Raw genomic sequence first — 17,304 nt, 5'->3', positions numbered from 1 at the left:
TCCGGAGAGGAAGTGGCAGGGGCGACCCCGGATGGAAAACGGGGGAAAGTGGCGCGCCGTCTCGTTTCCTCAGAGCGGGAGGCCGACGTCGCCGCTTCGGTGAAACCAGGAGGGTGAGCTTGCGCTGGGTTAGGCGGGAGTTCGAGGGGAGTCGCCGTTGCGGCCCGGCCTCAGTTTTGGCGTCTTTTTCTCAGCCCGACCGAGAAGCGGGGCGTGCTGCTGCTTCTTCTCCCGGTGTGACTGACCGCCTTCTCGGAAGGTTTTATTTTTTGTTTTTAAAGTGTCGCGCAAGGGAAAACGGGGCCCGGCTGCCCCGTTAACGTTGGGCCCTTCTCTCCTATTTTTTATTTTTATTTCCCCTCCCCGGTCGCGTCTCCTGGAGGTCCCGGAGATGGAGCGCCTGTTTCTAGGGTCAGTCAAGGACCCGAGGCGCAATAAGAACTGCTGGCAGTGAATAAATTGGACGCCAGTGTTGGGATTACAGTAGTCCTCGATTTATAACAGTTCGTTTAGTGACGGTACAAAGTCACAACGGCATTGAAAAAAATACGACTTGCGACCGTTTTCCCCTCAGTTAACGACTTTTGCGGCATCCCCACGGTCATGGGATCCAAATTCAGATCCTTGGCAACTGGTTCGTGTTTACGTCCGTGGCTGTGTCCCAAGGTCAGCCGATCCCCCTTTTGCGACCTAACAATGGGGAAGCCCAATTCACTTAACAACTGGGTTACGGCTTTATCAACTGCAGGGATTCGCTTAACAACTGTGGCAAGAAAGGTTGTGAAGTGGGGCAAAACTAACTTAACACATGTCTCGCTTAACAACATAAATTTGGGGCTCGATTGTGATTGTAAGTGGAGGACTACCAGTATTACATACCCCCCCCCTTTTTAATACATAAGGCCATAAAGATATCTAATACCAACACTTTATTTTCTTCACAACAACAACCTGTGTTATTGACTGTGCTGAAAAAAAGTGTGTCAGGACCCAAAATCACCCAGCTGGCTTTCATACCAAGAGAGGCCAAGGAGTCCTAGTCTTTGCACCTTCATCGGAATAACATCAGAATAGAGCTGGAAGAGACCTTGGAGGTCTTCTAATCCAGCCCCCTGGTCAAGCAGGAGAGTCGATACCTGTGATGGCGAACCTATGGCACGCATGCCACAGGTGGCACGCAGAGCTCTTTCTGTGGGCACGCAAGCTATCACTGCAGCTCAGCTTCATCACATGTGCGTCCGTGCCTCCTGCCAGCCAGCCAGCTGGTTTTGGGGTCTCTGCTGCGCATGTGCAGGGTACATGCAGAAGATGCGTTGGGGGGGAGCACGGGTGTGTATGTCGTGTGCATGAATGGAGACGGGGCACGCATAGGGGGCGCGGATGTTTTCCACAAGCAATGACAAAAAGGTTAGCCATCACTGGCCTATACCATTTCAGACAAGTAGACTGTCCAGTTTCTTCTTAAAACTCTTTAAAAACTTTAAAAAAAAACTTTAAAAACTCATCAGCATCTTAGCTCAGCACCTTAACCACTACATCAAATGAGCTCTCAAGATCCTTGCTTTCACCTCTTGCAGCCCAACTAGCCAGGAACAACCTTTCAAGATCCTTCTTAAGATCCTAGTTAGAGTAAGTCATGGGAGTTTTTCCTGTGTAGCTTATGCTATTTTGTTCTGTGTGGCTACTGGGATGAGGAGTGCCAGTTTGTTCCATGTCATTAAGGCATCAAGTCAGAACATGGGAGATTGTGAGCTCTGCTCCCACATTATGGCACAAAACCAGCTGGGTGACCTTAGGTCAGTCACTATCTCGGCCCTAGGAAGGAAGCAATGGCAATCCATTTCCAAAATCTTGCCAAGAAAACTGCAAAGACTTAAATAGGCAGTTTTCAGGAGTCAAATCTGACTTGAAGGCACTAAAAAAAAATCCTTGAGATGATTGGGAATGCCCTTAATGTTTAATGTTTAATAAATTTATATGCTGCCCAATCCTGAAGGACTCTGGGCTGCTTACATAAAAAACAATTTAAAAGAATACTAAAAAATTTTTTAAAAAAGAGAGACAAGGCAAGTTAAAAAAGACACAACATGCACTCAACCTTAGTGGGGCTGGACCTCATTCAAGAGGTCAACAGCCCCAGGTCTGCCGGAAAAGCCTGGTCTTAATAGACTTTCGAAACGCCGCGAGAGTGGGGAGGGTCCGGATCTCTGGGGGTAGATCATTCCATAGGGCCGGGGCAGCTACAGAGAAGGCCCTCCCCCGAGGAGCCGCCAAACGACATTGTCTAGTTGACGGCACCCGGAGAAGGCCCATCCTGTGAGATCTTATCGGACGCTGGGAGGTATGTGGCAGAAGACGGTCCCGTAGATATCCAGGTCCTAAGCCCTTGGTATGATGGCTGAATAAAGCACATGTAAAGAATGTCTTTGATGAGTGTAAAGCAAGAGGAAGGCCAGGCTTTAGATGGAACTTGCCATTCCAATAACTCAATCCTCTGACTGTGTTTAAAATGTACCTCTCTCCTAGTTCTTACTGTATTTGGGAAAACTAGTTCCCCGAAAGTAAAGTAGTTCATTTAGGGCTACTTCAAAGAGTCAGTGCATCTGAAATCCTTTTGATAAGGCGGCTGTTGTGATGAGATCTTTTACTGGGTTTATTCTTTTTCTGACTTGTGCCATTGCATTGTAAGCCCTTAACTTCTTTTCCACACTCCAAGAATTAGCTACCATGAAGGAAAAGTAGTAAGGCTAAGGCACTTTTTTCTCTTTCATCTGCCTACCGACAGATATGAAGAAAATGAAAGGAAAAACAGTTTAGGACATTAAAAGTTAGAATGGTGCAAAGTGTTTGAAATTGTTTTGCAGTTCACATTAATAAGAATGAAGCATCTCTTTGAACTAACTAACCTCTTTGAATTTATGCTGCTATTTTCTTTTGCAAGATTAATGAAGCTGCTTCAAAATTTAGCCTATGTTCTTTATGTGCATGCACAGGTGACATTTTTTTCTGGATTTACCAGTAAAAATAGGATTAAGAATGTAAATCATGTATCCCAATAATCTAGTGTGAGTTAAGGTTCTTAGAGGAGTCATGTGAGAAGAACATTTGGTTGGAATGAGTTTTATTGTACTAGGATATCTTGGAAAGGTATAGCAATTGGCTTAATGTGCATGATTTGATTGTTAAGGCAGAGCCTGCCACTGCCTTTACTTATCAGAATAAGCAAAAAATTCATTGCAGTAGAAGTTGTTATGGTAGTCCTCGACTTACAACAGTTTGTTTAGTGATCGTTCAAAATTACATCTGCAATGAAAAATGTGACTTGTGACCATTTTTCACAGTTACGACATTTACAACATCCTCATGATTATGTGATCAAAATTCAGATGCTTGGCAACTGGTTCATATTCATGACCATTACTGTGCTCCAAGGTCATGTGATCACCTTTTGCGCCCTAACAAGCAAAGTAAATGAGGAAGCCAGATTCATTTAACAACTGGGTTGCTAACTTATCAACTGCAGTGATTCACTTAACAACTGTGGCAATAAAGGTCGTAAAGTGGGGCAAAACTCACTTAAAGGTCTCACTTAACAGAAATTTGGGGCTCAATTATGGTTGTAAGTCAAGGACTACCTTATAAAGGTGATTATTTGAATAACATGGGATAGATCTTGTGGCTCAAAATTAGTTTGAATATGAACCTATTTTAAAAATTAATTCAATTATTCAAATTTAACACAATTCTTTAACTGCTTCATTAATATGTCATAATTAAAGTTAAGTTCAAGATTTTTTATTTACCAGTTGTTTGGAATGCTTTATGACCCAGAAGACATCAGTTTATCAGACTGGTCTGTCAGCAGAGTCTTGTTTAATAATAGAAAATATTGTTTTTTGTTTGCAGCTGTAACAAGCTCTTCAGCTAATATGGCTGAAGTAGAAGAGAGTGGAAAGCTAAAGAGAAAGTTGGATGAAGAACCTGATAGCATAAGTATCAAATGCCTGCGTAGGGATTCTCCTGTTGAAAATGATGATAAAACTGCAAATAAGGATGGTGAAGATCAAACAGGAGATGGAAATGCTCTTCATCATGAAACAGAATCTGAAGAAGTTCCTAAAAAGAAAACAGTGAGTGTTTCAAATATTAATTTTTAAAGGAATCAAATTCTTCCATGCACTTTCCCCCTATGTTTGAAGTTAATTAAAATGTAAGATACTATTAGGATAGAACACCAGAAACACGTACAACTTTATATTCTAGGTTGTTGTGTTAAACCTTTTTGGTATATTGCATAAGATTTTGCTGTTACAAATAAAATCAAAACTTAGATGTATCCACCCATAGATGAATATTGGGAACTTCATACTATTTGATAGCTGTATGTGGGAAGATTTTATAAAACAGCACAGTACTGTGTACTAGTAACAATTCCTTGAAATCAGCATGGATTTGACAAGGAGAGGTTTGCAAGACATTACCAAATTTTTTTGTTTGTATAAATTTCTTAGTAGATTTGGGAATGCAGCGGACGTAATATATTTATATTTCAGGAAAACATTTAACATTCATAATATCTGATAGTATGTATGTTTGGTGGATTCACAGCTTATTAAAAACTTATAATCAAAAAGTGCTTAGTTCCCATTGAACTGGAATGGAATATTAAGTGGGAATGGTACAGAATTCAGAATACTCTCCAAAAATTTCATTGATGATTTTAAATTTGAAATTTTGAAATTTAATAAAATTTGTATGCCGCCCAATCCCATGAGACTCTGGGCGGCTTACAGACAAGATAAAAAGCATTTAAAAATTAAAGGTAAAAATACAGTTGTTAAAATTGCACACCATCCATTCTGTCTAAGTAGGGTTGGACATTGATCAACAGCCCCAGGCCTGCCGGAACAGCCAGGTCTTGGTGGCTTTTCGGAAGGCCAGGAGAGTGGTAAGGGTCCGGATCTCTACGGGTAGATCATTCCACAGGGCCGGGAGGTATGTGGCAGGAGGTGGTCTCTCAGGTAGCCAGGTCCTAAACCATGTAGGGCTTTAAAAGTAACGACTAGCACCTTGAAGCGCGTTCGGAGACCAATAGGGAGCCAGTGCAGCTCACGGAGGATGGGTGTAACATGGGTGTATCTAGGTACACCCAGTATCGCTCGCACGGTTGCATTCTGGACCAACTGTAGTCTTCGAACACTCTTCAGGGGCAGCCCCATGTAGAGCGCGTTACAGTAATCCAGTTTTGAGGTGACGAGGGCATGAGTGACCATTTGGATGAACAAGTAGTGGGAATGCTTATCAAATTAACAAAAACTGGGTAAGATAGGAGCAAGAACAAGTTTTAAATTGAATGGGATTTCCATCTTAGTGTATAAAACACAAGAGCAGAAGATTTGCTTTTAACCAATAATATGATGAACCATAACAATACATAAAATACCTGGAAAAGAAACTACATGTAAGCAAGTATTTGTGAGGTCACAATTCAAGCAGACAAGCATCTACCATATAACATCCCAAACTTAATTATTGTTTATAAGAAAAAGTCTAGATAGTGGACAGGGCAGTATCTGGAGATAAAGACAGAAGAAAATGTACTGTAGAAAATCACAGTACAAACTTGCAAATTAAAATAGAACAACTGTGGCAAAAGAAAGCAAAAATTGTACCAATAGGGATAGCCATCTTGGGTAAAATCCCAAAATAACTGGAACACTAGTTGAACTACGTTGGCATTAACAAATCAGTATCAATCAGTTATAGAAGACTGGAACAGCTAATAATCCTGTGATAGTACCTTTAATACCATCAGACCATATCTGCCTATCCCAGGTCATTGGAAAGGACTTGATAGATGGATAAAAATGCCAACTCCAGTCTAAACATCTGTCTGACATTGCAAAGAGAAATATTAATTTCATGTTCTTCCCCTTTATATGTAATATATCAGGAGAGAAAGAATATCTTGTTTACAAACTTATACCTGCTATTTATACTATTGAATTATTGTGCATTTTATCAAAGGTAACTTGTGAAGAATATATGGAACTTCACCTCATTCCAAATGAAATAGGAAAATACATTGAATAGATTTGCTTAATATTCATGTTTTGGCATTTAATGTGATTTTTTTCCTGTTTTACTCAACAGAAGAAGTCCTGCTCTCTCTTTTTCTTGTATTCTTACTTGTTTTGTTCTTTAGTGGGTTGGAAAGAATTTGTCAGGAAATATGCACTCCAGATGTAAAGATGTACTTTTCCCCCCACATGAACCCTATTGCTGTAAAAAGGAATGCATCAATTAAAAAAGAATGTTGGGGTTTAGATATCACCTAAATATATATATAACTATTTACATGCTATACTGAATCATTTATTTTATGTAGCATTCAGAAGATGTAGCAGCGCATTATAATAAGCTTGAAGAGGTTGGATTGGAACAACGTAGCACGAGTCGCATCTTCTATCTCCGAAACTTTAACAATTGGATAAAGAGTGTGCTAATTGGTATGTACATTAAAAACACAGTTCAAAATATCTATAATTCACACATCCACTTTTTGAAATAGCTGGCTATGAGGAACAAATTTCAAACTTAATTTCTAAATTCCAAATATGAGATTATATATTGGAAAATTAATATTTTGATTGTACAAAAATATTATTGCATTCTTCACTGTTGGTCTATAATGCAAGCATTGTACGTAGCTGTAAGAGCATTTTTCTGTGTTAGTCTAAAAATGTGTGATTATAGTCATGTATATTATGAGATAACAATGATACTTTTTGTCAAAAGAACATCTCAGTCCAGAAACTAACTTCTGAAATGAAAACTCAAGGTCTGTGCAGTCCATGATGATTTTCTTTTTATCTCATACCTCTCAAAGAGAGGAACAATAGGCTAGAGCTCTAAAGCTCTCAAAATAACCAGGAAGCTACATTCTAATAAAGAGAGAACATTTTATTTTCTCACGATTATAATTTTTTCTCTTAGGTGAATTCCTTGATAAGGTACGGCAAAGAAAACAAAACATTACAGTGTTAGACTTGGGATGTGGTAAAGGTGGGGACTTGCTGAAGTGGAGAAAAGGCCGAATCAGTAAACTTGTATGTACAGGTAAGAACAGCAAATTAATTTGATGTGTGAATCATGTTAAATTGTAGGTAACATAGAAAAGGAAATTTGAGATATCTTGAATTTTCATTCTGCAAATATACTTTGTAAAATTAGTATGAAAATATTTTGAATCCATGTATAGGATAAGCTACCTTAATAGTACCTGGCTCTGGCAGGGTGAAAGAGTAAAGAAAAATTTCCAAAGGTATATTTTAAAATATTTATGGAGTTTGTTCAGTACACTCAAGTTTGTTAATAGTGAAAACACGTAATTTTGAAATTAAACGAAACTTGGATATTGTATGGGTAAAAAAAGAATAAAATCTGCAACACTAAAATCTAGAATCACTGATTTTATTCTGTTTTAACTCTGTTTCAGGTACATAGTTTTTTGAGTGCTATAAATAAAATCAGATCTGCAATACTTAACAGTATCTTCTAGAAGGAATGTTTTAAATAGTACACAAAATATGGAAGAGAGTCAAATGAAATTGGCTGAAGTTTCTTGTATTTAACTAATTTTAAATCCAGAATTCTATTTCTCTTTCCAACCTGCTAGATTCCTATCTGGAATTGTAAGATGCATTATTGTCCTTACAAAAATGTTGCTTATGTCAGCTATGCATGCAATAAATGTGTATTATATTCATGTAACCATGTTTGGACTGAAATGGTTTCTAATTGTTCTTTAACTGGATGTCTTCGATGCACATTCTCTATTGGCAATAAAAAAGCTAACTGCGCTATCCTATATTGTACTCACTGCAAATAATTGTGTTAAACATTTGCCAAAGGTATTACTTTTAGGTTTGATGTAATATTTGTTCTGAATAAGCACTACTGAATACTAGCATACACTTGATGTCCTATAAATAAGAACTATTTGGTTTTAAATAGAATAGTATTTGTTTGAATTAAGCCTCCATTTTTGCTAAATCTCACGAGTGATATTTCAGCTTTTTTTAAAAAATAGATATTGCTGGTGTATCTGTACAACAGTGTGAACAGCGTTACCAAGATATGAGAAACCGTGGTCGCCAGAATGATAGATTTTTCAGTGCAGAATTTATAACTGCGGATAGCACCAAGGTATAGTTGTTTCATACTCTTTATTTTCTTTTTATTACTTTGAAATTTGTCATTCTTTCTGTAAAATGTGGAAAGTAGTCAGTATGACTGAAGCAAAATTTTAGAAAAAGGTGTTAAACTCTTAGAAAAATAATTCATATTTTATAGACTGAATAATTAATCTAATTTTATTGGCAGGGGGAGTTAGGAATTAGTATTCCCTCTTTAAAACTGACAAAATTTGTAGTAGTGAGACAAGTAAATTTATAATTTATGCCATGTGAATGTTCACATTTTTATGTAACAATTTTTCTATATACTGTTATGTCTCAAATCTACATATGGGTTGCCCCAAATTGTTCTCTTCATTATTGTTTTTTCCCTGGGAAAAAACCTCCAAATATTTTTTATTTAGAATTCAGTTCCCAATGATATAACAGATATTGATACAGTAGATACAAAAAGGTAATATTAGTTAGGTTTTCAAAAAGCTTTGTAGTTAGGATGCTGGCATAATATACATTTATTTTTATTTCCCCTTTTTGTTAATTTCAGGAACTTCTGTGTAAAAAATACAGGGATAGCAATATGTACTTTGACATTTGCAGCTGTCAGTTTGTGTATCATTATTCATTTGAGACCTATGAACAAGCGGATATGATGCTTAAAAATGCTTGTGAGCAACTTTCCCCTGGAGGATACTTCATTGGGACAACTCCAGATAGTTACGAACTTGTGTAAGTTGATGAGAATGAATTATGTGAGAACAAACAAAGGAAATACTTTTTAAGTCTGGTATTTTCAAATGTCGGGTTTTTTAGAATTGATTGGACAAAGTATTACTTCCATAACATTGATGAATATCATTATTAATATCTGCTCATATTATTCACCTTGAATGTTTCATTTGTTTGCCTGCCTGGCACATAATTGATCAATCCAGCTCTAGTCTGTGGATCTTGTGACTATAATCTAAAGTAAATGTACTAAATGTATAATATAAATAGCATGTAAATTAGAAATACTGTATACTGGTTTGATTCTGTATTTTATACTCCACAGGATTCCTAACACTTTAAAATTTTCATACCCCCCTCTTAAAGAAGCACTCTACCCTCTTAAGATAGAGAAAAGCATTTTCTGTTCATTACAATATCCAATTTTCACTGTTCCAAACAATGAATAATAAACCATGAGATAATAGATAATTGCAGCCATAGATGGAAAATGCAATTAATAAGTAGAACTGTGTGGAACTTTGGATTTGAAAGCAAGAATATGGCAATTGATCCTAGGAAGGCACAAGTTCTTTGGTTTAAGGAAAATACTATTTTTTGTATGTCCCCATGTTCTGAAGCATCATTTTGCTTCTAATTTGAAACTTTCCACAGCCATTAGACTTTGATTACCCTCTGTTAATTAACTTATTCAGGATATCCAAAATCATGCAGCCATCACATTTCTGAGTGTGCCTGTTGAAAGGTCACTTCCTCCAACATGTTGGGGCAAATCAGATGCTCCTTATTGAAGTATCAAGGTTGTTACATTTTCCACAGCTGCCTCAACTATGCCATCAGTCTTGGTAGAAGTAATTTCAGCCTGTACAAATGTTCAAATAGTCTTCAAAAAGTCCTCTGAGCAGCTGCACCAAGTTTTTTGTAAGGCGTGGTTGCTTCACTGCTTTAAAGGTACTTTGTTGTGTCCAATAGGATTTTTTTTGTCATTGTTTTATTTGGCTTCTTAGTGTTCTTTGAATTGATTATAACTTCTCTTAAGTTTAACCAAATGTTTAATTATCTTTTTTTAATGTTTTGCCATAGAAAACGCCTTGAATCTTCAGAAACAAATTCATTTGGGAATGAAATATATAATGTAAAGTTTCAGAAAAAGGGAGAGTATCCTTTGTTTGGTTGCAAATATGACTTCCACTTGGAAGGAGTGGTTGATGTTCCAGAATTCCTGGTTTATTTTCCATTGCTGGAAGAGTAAGTTCTTACCTAATTTTATTTTTTGCATGTTAATTTAGTTTTATTTCTTTTCACCCTTTTTGCTTTATATTTTAAATATTGTCAGCTACTTTGAGTAATTGACATAGAAAAGTAGGTTATAAAAAATACTGTGTTTTATTTGAATGTTTGTCAAGAGTTGTGGTTTATGGTTTATGGTTTATTAAACTTGTATGCCGCCCTATTCCCCGGGGGGACTCAGGGCGGCTAACAAACTCATAGGGGAAGGGGTAATACAAAAAACAAACAAGACAAAACAATTACAGAAAAACAGATTAAAACTCCTCAACAGCCACAACAATTGAAGTGGGGCTGGGAACTCATCAGCCCCAGGCCTGCCGGAACAGCCAGGTCTTAACAGCTTTGCGGAAAGCCTGAAGGGTGGTGAGGGTCTGAATTTCCATGGGGAGATCGTTCCAGAGGGCTGAAGCAGCCAAATTGGCTTTGACTATTTTAAGTTTTTCTGTGTAGTAACTTAAGCTTAAGTTTCCTTCAGGAATAAGAGAGCCAGGAGGGATATCTGAATTCGAATAGACAGACTTTTTGTGCACTGTTTGCAATTATATAGCCTTCAGGTTACGCCTATATGTTCAATGACTGTACAAAGATAGATGATGCTGAAAAATGGACAAGATTGGGTCTAACATTCTCCTGCCCACATTTTATAGTGCCATCTGGCCATTCACCTCCCTGCCACACTACCCATCCTTCCATCTGTAGTCCCATCCTGCAGCTATTACCTGTTAGCCTAAAATTTCTGACTTTTCCCTTGCCATGGTCATGTGAGGTCTTCACTCAACAATCTGCATTGTTCTGGAATTATAATGGCAACAGGGATTGCCATTGTTAAGTGATGCAGATCATGGTAGCCCTAGTTATAGAAGTACTATTTGAAAACGTAGTATTTTGAGAATTAATAATTTCATGATATGCTATTAAATTTACTTCGCAGCATGGCAAAGAAGTATAAAATGAAACTAGTCTACAAAAAAACCTTTTGGGAATTTTATGAAGAAAAAGTGAAGAACATGGAACATAAAATACTTCTGCAACAAATGAAGGCATTGGAGGTAACTGCTTGATATAGATATAAATATAAGTATGTATAATCTTAAATTGTTGGTCTGGTCAAGTGTTAGGTACTTTTCAAATCATGTATTGTCATTAGATTAAAAGGGAATTTTGTAATAGTTTCCATGTTTATTTACATGTGAATCAAGTCCATTGAAAGTCTTGATTTTTGCTATTGGCTACCCACTTCTGTAATAAATATTAAAACATGTTATTTAAAATCAAATTGATGATATGTGGATACAACAATGGGAGTAACCTGTAGTAAAATTGTTTTAAGTTGTTATTGCTAACTATTGACTTTCCCCATTTGGATGTCATCAGCCAGGCTCATTGGAAATTATAAGAAATGCAGTTCCAACACATTTGGACGGCATCTGATTGCACAAGGTTAATCTGAGATATGGGCTAGTAAAAGTATAGTATCATGTCAAAGCTAAGTAGGTCTTATTCTGTAGAAATACAAACCACTTCTACCTCCTTTAATTCTGTAATGGGTGGAAGGAGGTATATAATTATAAATTGAAAGATATAGGTTTGGTGTACAACAAGTACATTTTGTTGTGGAGATTATTACCTGCTCATATAAATTTTAGTTTGCTGTCCATGGGTTATATTTGCATTAATTCTACCTAAGCTATTTTTCAGAAATACCCCGCTGATGAAGGTTCCAGATTGGTCTCCCAAATAAAAGAGGATTATGAGCATGCAGAAATGTTTAAGAAGGATGGAAAAGCAAAACTACCTTTTGTAAGTATTGGCAGAATTCTATTTCTCTGCCTGAAACATTAAGACTTAATGTCAACACGGCAATATCTTGTCTTTCAACAAGTTCAGATAAGTTTGGTTGAAGTCTTGCAATTTAAGGTATTTTTCTTCTCTCTGTTAGATAGGCTTATGTCTCTATATTAGATTGCCTATAGCACATATTCTCTTGTCTTCTGGTGCCACTGTGAATGAAGAATGTTTTCTCAGTTGCTGACTTGATATACATTGTAAAATCAGTCTGCCTCATTGCCCAAATGTCAGGGAGAGTCCCCCCCCCCCTTAATTTCTGTAAAATGGTGAAACTATTCATATTTTATTATTGGTTTCTGTTTGCAGAAAGGACAAGAAAATACTGAAGCTTTTTGTGTGTATCATGTTGGTACACAATGTTAATGTTAGGTTTGCGTTTGTAGTAAATAGCTTTTAACAACAGTTATTATTTGAAACTTCTGAGCCTTAGAAGGAGAAAAAATATAGTGTAGTCACAGTTGTTTGTTTTCAGGTCTAATATTTATGTATAATCAGGGCTGTTCAAAATGAAACATCAGTCTTGTAGATACATTTATGAAAATTGTGAGTTTAATTTTTGTCTACCTGCTCAGAACATAGTAATTTTAGAGAGTTCAGCTACTGTTTGAAAATAGAAGTAATGTAGAAATTAATTGACAAAATCCTTTGTGTCTTTATTCTTGAAAGTGTTTTTGCTCCAGATAACAAATAGTTATATTCAGGTAAATTGCTATCCTTGTTTGCTTGACTATGCTTTATTATGTGTGGAACATTGCAGACAATATTTTTCTAAGAGAATAGAGGCAGTCATATTGATTGTTCAAAATTACAGTGATGATGAAAAAGTAACTGAATAACTAATCCTTACATTTATGACCTTCACAAGAATAAAGCATAAGAAAACTGAAGTAAGATAATAAATCCAGTTATGGTTTCCCTTAGTGACTGCTTCACTAAACAATTGGATTACTGTTCCCAATTGTATTTGCAATAACAAAGATTACTATTAGTAATATTAAGAAATTGGGAAATACTGTTATTTCCTAGGTTAAAAAAAGTAACTTTTCTAATATTAATCAATTGTTCTAGGCAGATAGTTATATCCAAGTTATTGCTATCTTTGTTGCTATCATATATTAAAGGATACTGTTGCCACAGTATCCTTTAATATATGTGGAGAGTTGTAGAGAAGCTTTTGAATATTAATATTAAGGAAATAACCAGCAGTGGTTCAGTATTATGTATGTTGGATTGAGCAGTTGAATAGATGGATGGATGGATGTGGATAAATAGATAGATAGATAGATAGATAGATAGATAGATAGATAGATAGATAGATAGATAGATAGATAGATAGATAGATGTTTATATATCTCTTATTTGTTAACTGATTTATTGATGTTTGAAACCCAAGAGCAAAACATAGCGTAAGGTTAGGGTAAACCTAAAGATGTCCTTAAGATAAGCATAGCTTCTGGTAATTAAATAAAATCTTTCATATAAGGTGAATCTGCTTGGTTTCTAAGGCCAGACAAGTTTCTCCAAATGAATTTTTTTAGATAAATGTGTAAATGTGTAAAAACCTATTCTTTAAATTTTCTTCAAATGTTTTTTGAAATTTTCAAATTTCAGAGAGATGGAATTTCTCAGATATCTATAATTGGATGTTATTTGTTTTTCTTGCATCTTCCTTGTGAAGCTCTTGCCAGGTTTTGTCTGCAATAACAAAATATCTTTAGAAGAAATCATTTTACATAATGATAAAGAATAAATAAACCACAGATAAAATAAGGCAGCTAATATTACATGTAAATGGCACATTCTATCAGCAGAGATTTTAAGAAGGAATTGATAGATAGGTAAAAATGCCAAATCCAGTCTAAACACCTGGTTGACTGTGTGAAAAAGCATGATAATAATATTAAGTAATAGAAAATTAAGAAGCTAAAATGCTCTGGGACTTTAGAATTCAGATAGACAAGCCCCTGCCACAAAACAGTTTATACTTCATGATTGTTGATAATAAAGGCAAAGTGTGGAAAGTGGCCATTGCACTCCATTATCTGGAGATAAAATGGAAAATAAAGATCTTGAGAGAAAATCACACAATACAAAGACCTCCGAATGGAAGTAGAACAACTATGGCAAAAGAAAACAATTGCACCAATTGTAATAAGCACTTTGGGTGGAATTCCAAAATATCTGGAGCACCACTTAAACACCACTGGCATTGACAAAATCACCATCAATCAGTTGCAGAAGGCATCTTTACTTGGAACAATTTACATCCTGTGATGATACCTTTAACACCACAAAACAACATCTGCTTATCCCCGATCCAGAGAACGATCTTAATAGGTCATGGGTGTCAAACTGGCGGCCTGCAGGCCGGATGCGTCATGCTCAGGCCACACCCATTTCAGCTCTGCGAATGGGAAAAACATTGGAACATCACGTGACAGCAATGTGACGCCAAGAGTTTGACACCTGTGCAATAGGTAGACAAATATGCCAAATCCAGCTAATTGTGTGACCCATGCTATTAACAAAAACACCAGTCCATTGTAAAAGGCAGTTTTATTTAGAACAGTTTACATTTGTGTCAATACTTTTAATATCAACAACATCAGCCTATCCCAGGTGCTTGGGAGGTACTTAATAGGTGGACAAAAATGGCAAATCACATCCAAACATTTGGCTGATTGCAACCAATAATAATAATAGCTGTTTTTAATAATTTCTTGGAGCTTGGGAAAGTAAGATCATATTTCAAAGGGCAAAGAATGCAATAACATTGTCCACACCACGAAAACAATATTTGTATCCTCTATCCATCTAATTTCACAGAATGGGAAAGCTTATCTTCAGATGGGTTGAAATTGAAACCTGGCAGAAAGTTTTTAGATATTTTAAAAGTACGAGATCTTTTTATTAATTCAATGTTCAGCTTTAACTGCTTAGGGTCAAAGAAAATGCTTCAGTATTAATAGTATTATAATATTGTAGAATTCGGTTTAGCTTTCTGAAATATAGGAAAACTTCAGAGAAAAATTACCTTGTAAATTTCTTTCTCTTTCCTTTTAGGGAACAATGAGTAAACTTGAATGGGAAGCAACAAGTATGTATTGCAAGCAGTGTTTAAAAATTCCTGAAATAGTTATCAAATTTCTGTCAAATATACATATGTTTGCTTAGTAGTATTTTTGCATTTCTCTTGCTATTGTGCTATTATAAATTTCTTGAGTGGAAATATTTCATAAATCTACAAAGTGAATATTTGCATAAAACGACTGGTTATTCATCATAGTTTGTCCAATTTCATCAGTAGATGCTGAGATTAAATTCAGTCATTTAACTTTGCATAGCATTCAAGAACATGGAAATGAAAATCACTTCCACATTGTTAAGAAAACATTGTATCCATGCAGTCAGTCAGTGTTGAGTGTTTCTGGAAGAAATGTTTACCTTTCAAATTTATAATCAGTAATTTATTTATTGTAAATAGGCATTATGTTTGTCTGTCGGTCTCTGTCTGTCTGTCTGTCGGTCTCTGTCTGTCTGTCTGTCTGTCTGTCTGTCTATCTATCTATCTATCTATCTATCTATCTATCTATCTATCTATCATCTATCTATCTTTTCCCACCCTCATTATATTTTACAAATAACACAAATTAATTTTCCTAATATTTTGGATGAAATTTATTCCTTATGCCAATTCCATTGTCAATCATCAGTGGAATTGACGTAAGCAATAAATTTCAATAAAGTAATATCTTTATGGTTTCAAAAAAGTGGAATGACTAAAACTGAATTATTATGCAATCATTACTTTTAAAATGTTTGAAAATTATGAAACATGCTTGATTATGTTTTACTCTTAAAGAATGTGCATAGTTTCAGGTTTGTATATGTACAAAAGGAAATGAGTATTAGGAACATCTTGACATGTGATCAGGCTGTTAATATTTGACTTTTTTCCCTTCCAGGTCTATACTTGATTTTTGCATTTGAAAAACTTTAAAAGGAAAAAGAAAATGAAATACAGATGACGTGATCAAGCATCCAAACTGACAGCTATTTTATATTTTTATGTTTAAGCGTGTACAGGAAACAACCATAGGGCATGCTTATATTTGAGTCATGGCTGCCTGTCTGTGACAGATGGATTTTGTTGTTGTTGTTGTTTGTATGTGATGTATATACAGTATATGTGTTATGCCTTTTACTTTTTGTGTGGTATGGCTAGGTTCCTACTTTTAACGAAAGATGAGTTTTCTGGAATACTCAGGGTGTTTTCAGGTACAGAGTTGCCACATTGACTCCTTAAAGCTGTATCGTGACAGTTGTCACAGTACTGTATGAAGATCTGATCATAATGTAATAATATGATAATGTAACTGCTGCCAACTAAAATGTTTAAGGAATAAAGAATTTAGTAATTATATTGCTACAAATTATAGGACTACAAATTACATTGCCAAGGACTACAAGTCTACTTACTGTTACAATTGTTGCAAAATAAATTTACAAGGCATTATCGCTTGAGATCTGCTGCAAGATGCTGCTGGGTTGTATAAAGTTGTAGACTAGTAGATTTGTAAGCACTGAAATGTGAGTCTGGATCCAGTATTTGCTGCAATCAGTAGAAATGTTACCCTGTTTGAAACCTGTAGTAGTGGACATTTTCTTTAGACAACTTTGTAAAGAGCTTACATGATTCAACAGCTCTTTCATGTGTACGAGTTCTGTGTGTGTTGGGATACCAGAACTTCATTATTAATGGCTTGGATTTTCTATTTCACAGTGGAGTATTTTCACTGTTAAATTAATTGTAGTTGGTATGTAGGGTGGGTAATATTTGGAGAAATACTACTGTGCTGTTTGTATTCCTTAGATTGTAATTTCTTTTCAAATAGGTAATGAAAATTAAAAACATTTCTCTTCTTATCACTTATGTGTATCAGAAGTTGGAATTCCTAACTATATGGTTGTTCATACTGTATATATTCTTTGAAAAATTGTGATACATAAGCAAAAATCATTGCCATAAGAATTTGTTGTTTTTTTTTTTGCAAATACTATGTTTACACAGCTAGAATTGTCCTGCCCCAAATCATGATTTTTTTTGAGCTGGATTTAATTGGATATACACTTTTAAATGAATAAAGTGTAAGTCAACACTACAGTGAATGTACACACTAAATGATGGTAGGGGTTTGCAGGAATGTGGATTATCTGGCTGTGGTGTTCTGGATGAAATAGG

The 17,304-nt window shown here is 35.7% G+C and overlaps 1 protein-coding gene across 1 annotated transcript; it reads left to right on the top strand.

Annotated features, from left to right (window-relative positions):
• The first annotated feature begins 16 nt into the window (after nucleotides 1–16).
• On the top strand, nucleotides 17–16,991 carry RNMT (RNA guanine-7 methyltransferase). Its single transcript, XM_032223056.1, has 11 exons — nucleotides 17–113; nucleotides 3,907–4,130; nucleotides 6,389–6,509; nucleotides 6,997–7,119; nucleotides 8,093–8,208; nucleotides 8,743–8,924; nucleotides 10,008–10,172; nucleotides 11,146–11,263; nucleotides 11,913–12,014; nucleotides 15,126–15,159; nucleotides 16,028–16,991. Exons 2-11 carry the CDS (start codon nucleotides 3,930–3,932, stop codon nucleotides 16,060–16,062), a joined length of 1,197 nt encoding a protein of 398 aa, XP_032078947.1. The 5' UTR covers nucleotides 17–113; nucleotides 3,907–3,929; the 3' UTR covers nucleotides 16,063–16,991.
• Nucleotides 16,992–17,304: the final 313 nt, after the last annotated feature.

Source organism: Thamnophis elegans, chromosome 8, assembly GCF_009769535.1.
Source record: "Thamnophis elegans isolate rThaEle1 chromosome 8, rThaEle1.pri, whole genome shotgun sequence".
Taxonomy (NCBI): Eukaryota; Metazoa; Chordata; class Lepidosauria; order Squamata; family Colubridae; genus Thamnophis; species Thamnophis elegans.
This window is presented reverse-complemented; position numbering and strand designations above follow the sequence as displayed.

What these genes read in the sequence shown, in the direction of transcription:
- RNMT (XM_032223056.1), top strand. Translation starts at nt 3,930, where the DNA reads ATGGCTGAAGTAGAAGAGAGTGGAAAGCTAAAGAGAAAGTTGGATGAA. An exon ending in GATAAAGAGTGTGCTAATTG is followed by an intron (nt 6,510 to 6,996) that starts GTATGTACATTA and finishes TTTTTCTCTTAG; the next exon opens with GTGAATTCCTTGATAAGGTA. An exon ending in TATTTTCCATTGCTGGAAGA is followed by an intron (nt 10,173 to 11,145) that starts GTAAGTTCTTAC and finishes TTTACTTCGCAG; the next exon opens with CATGGCAAAGAAGTATAAAA.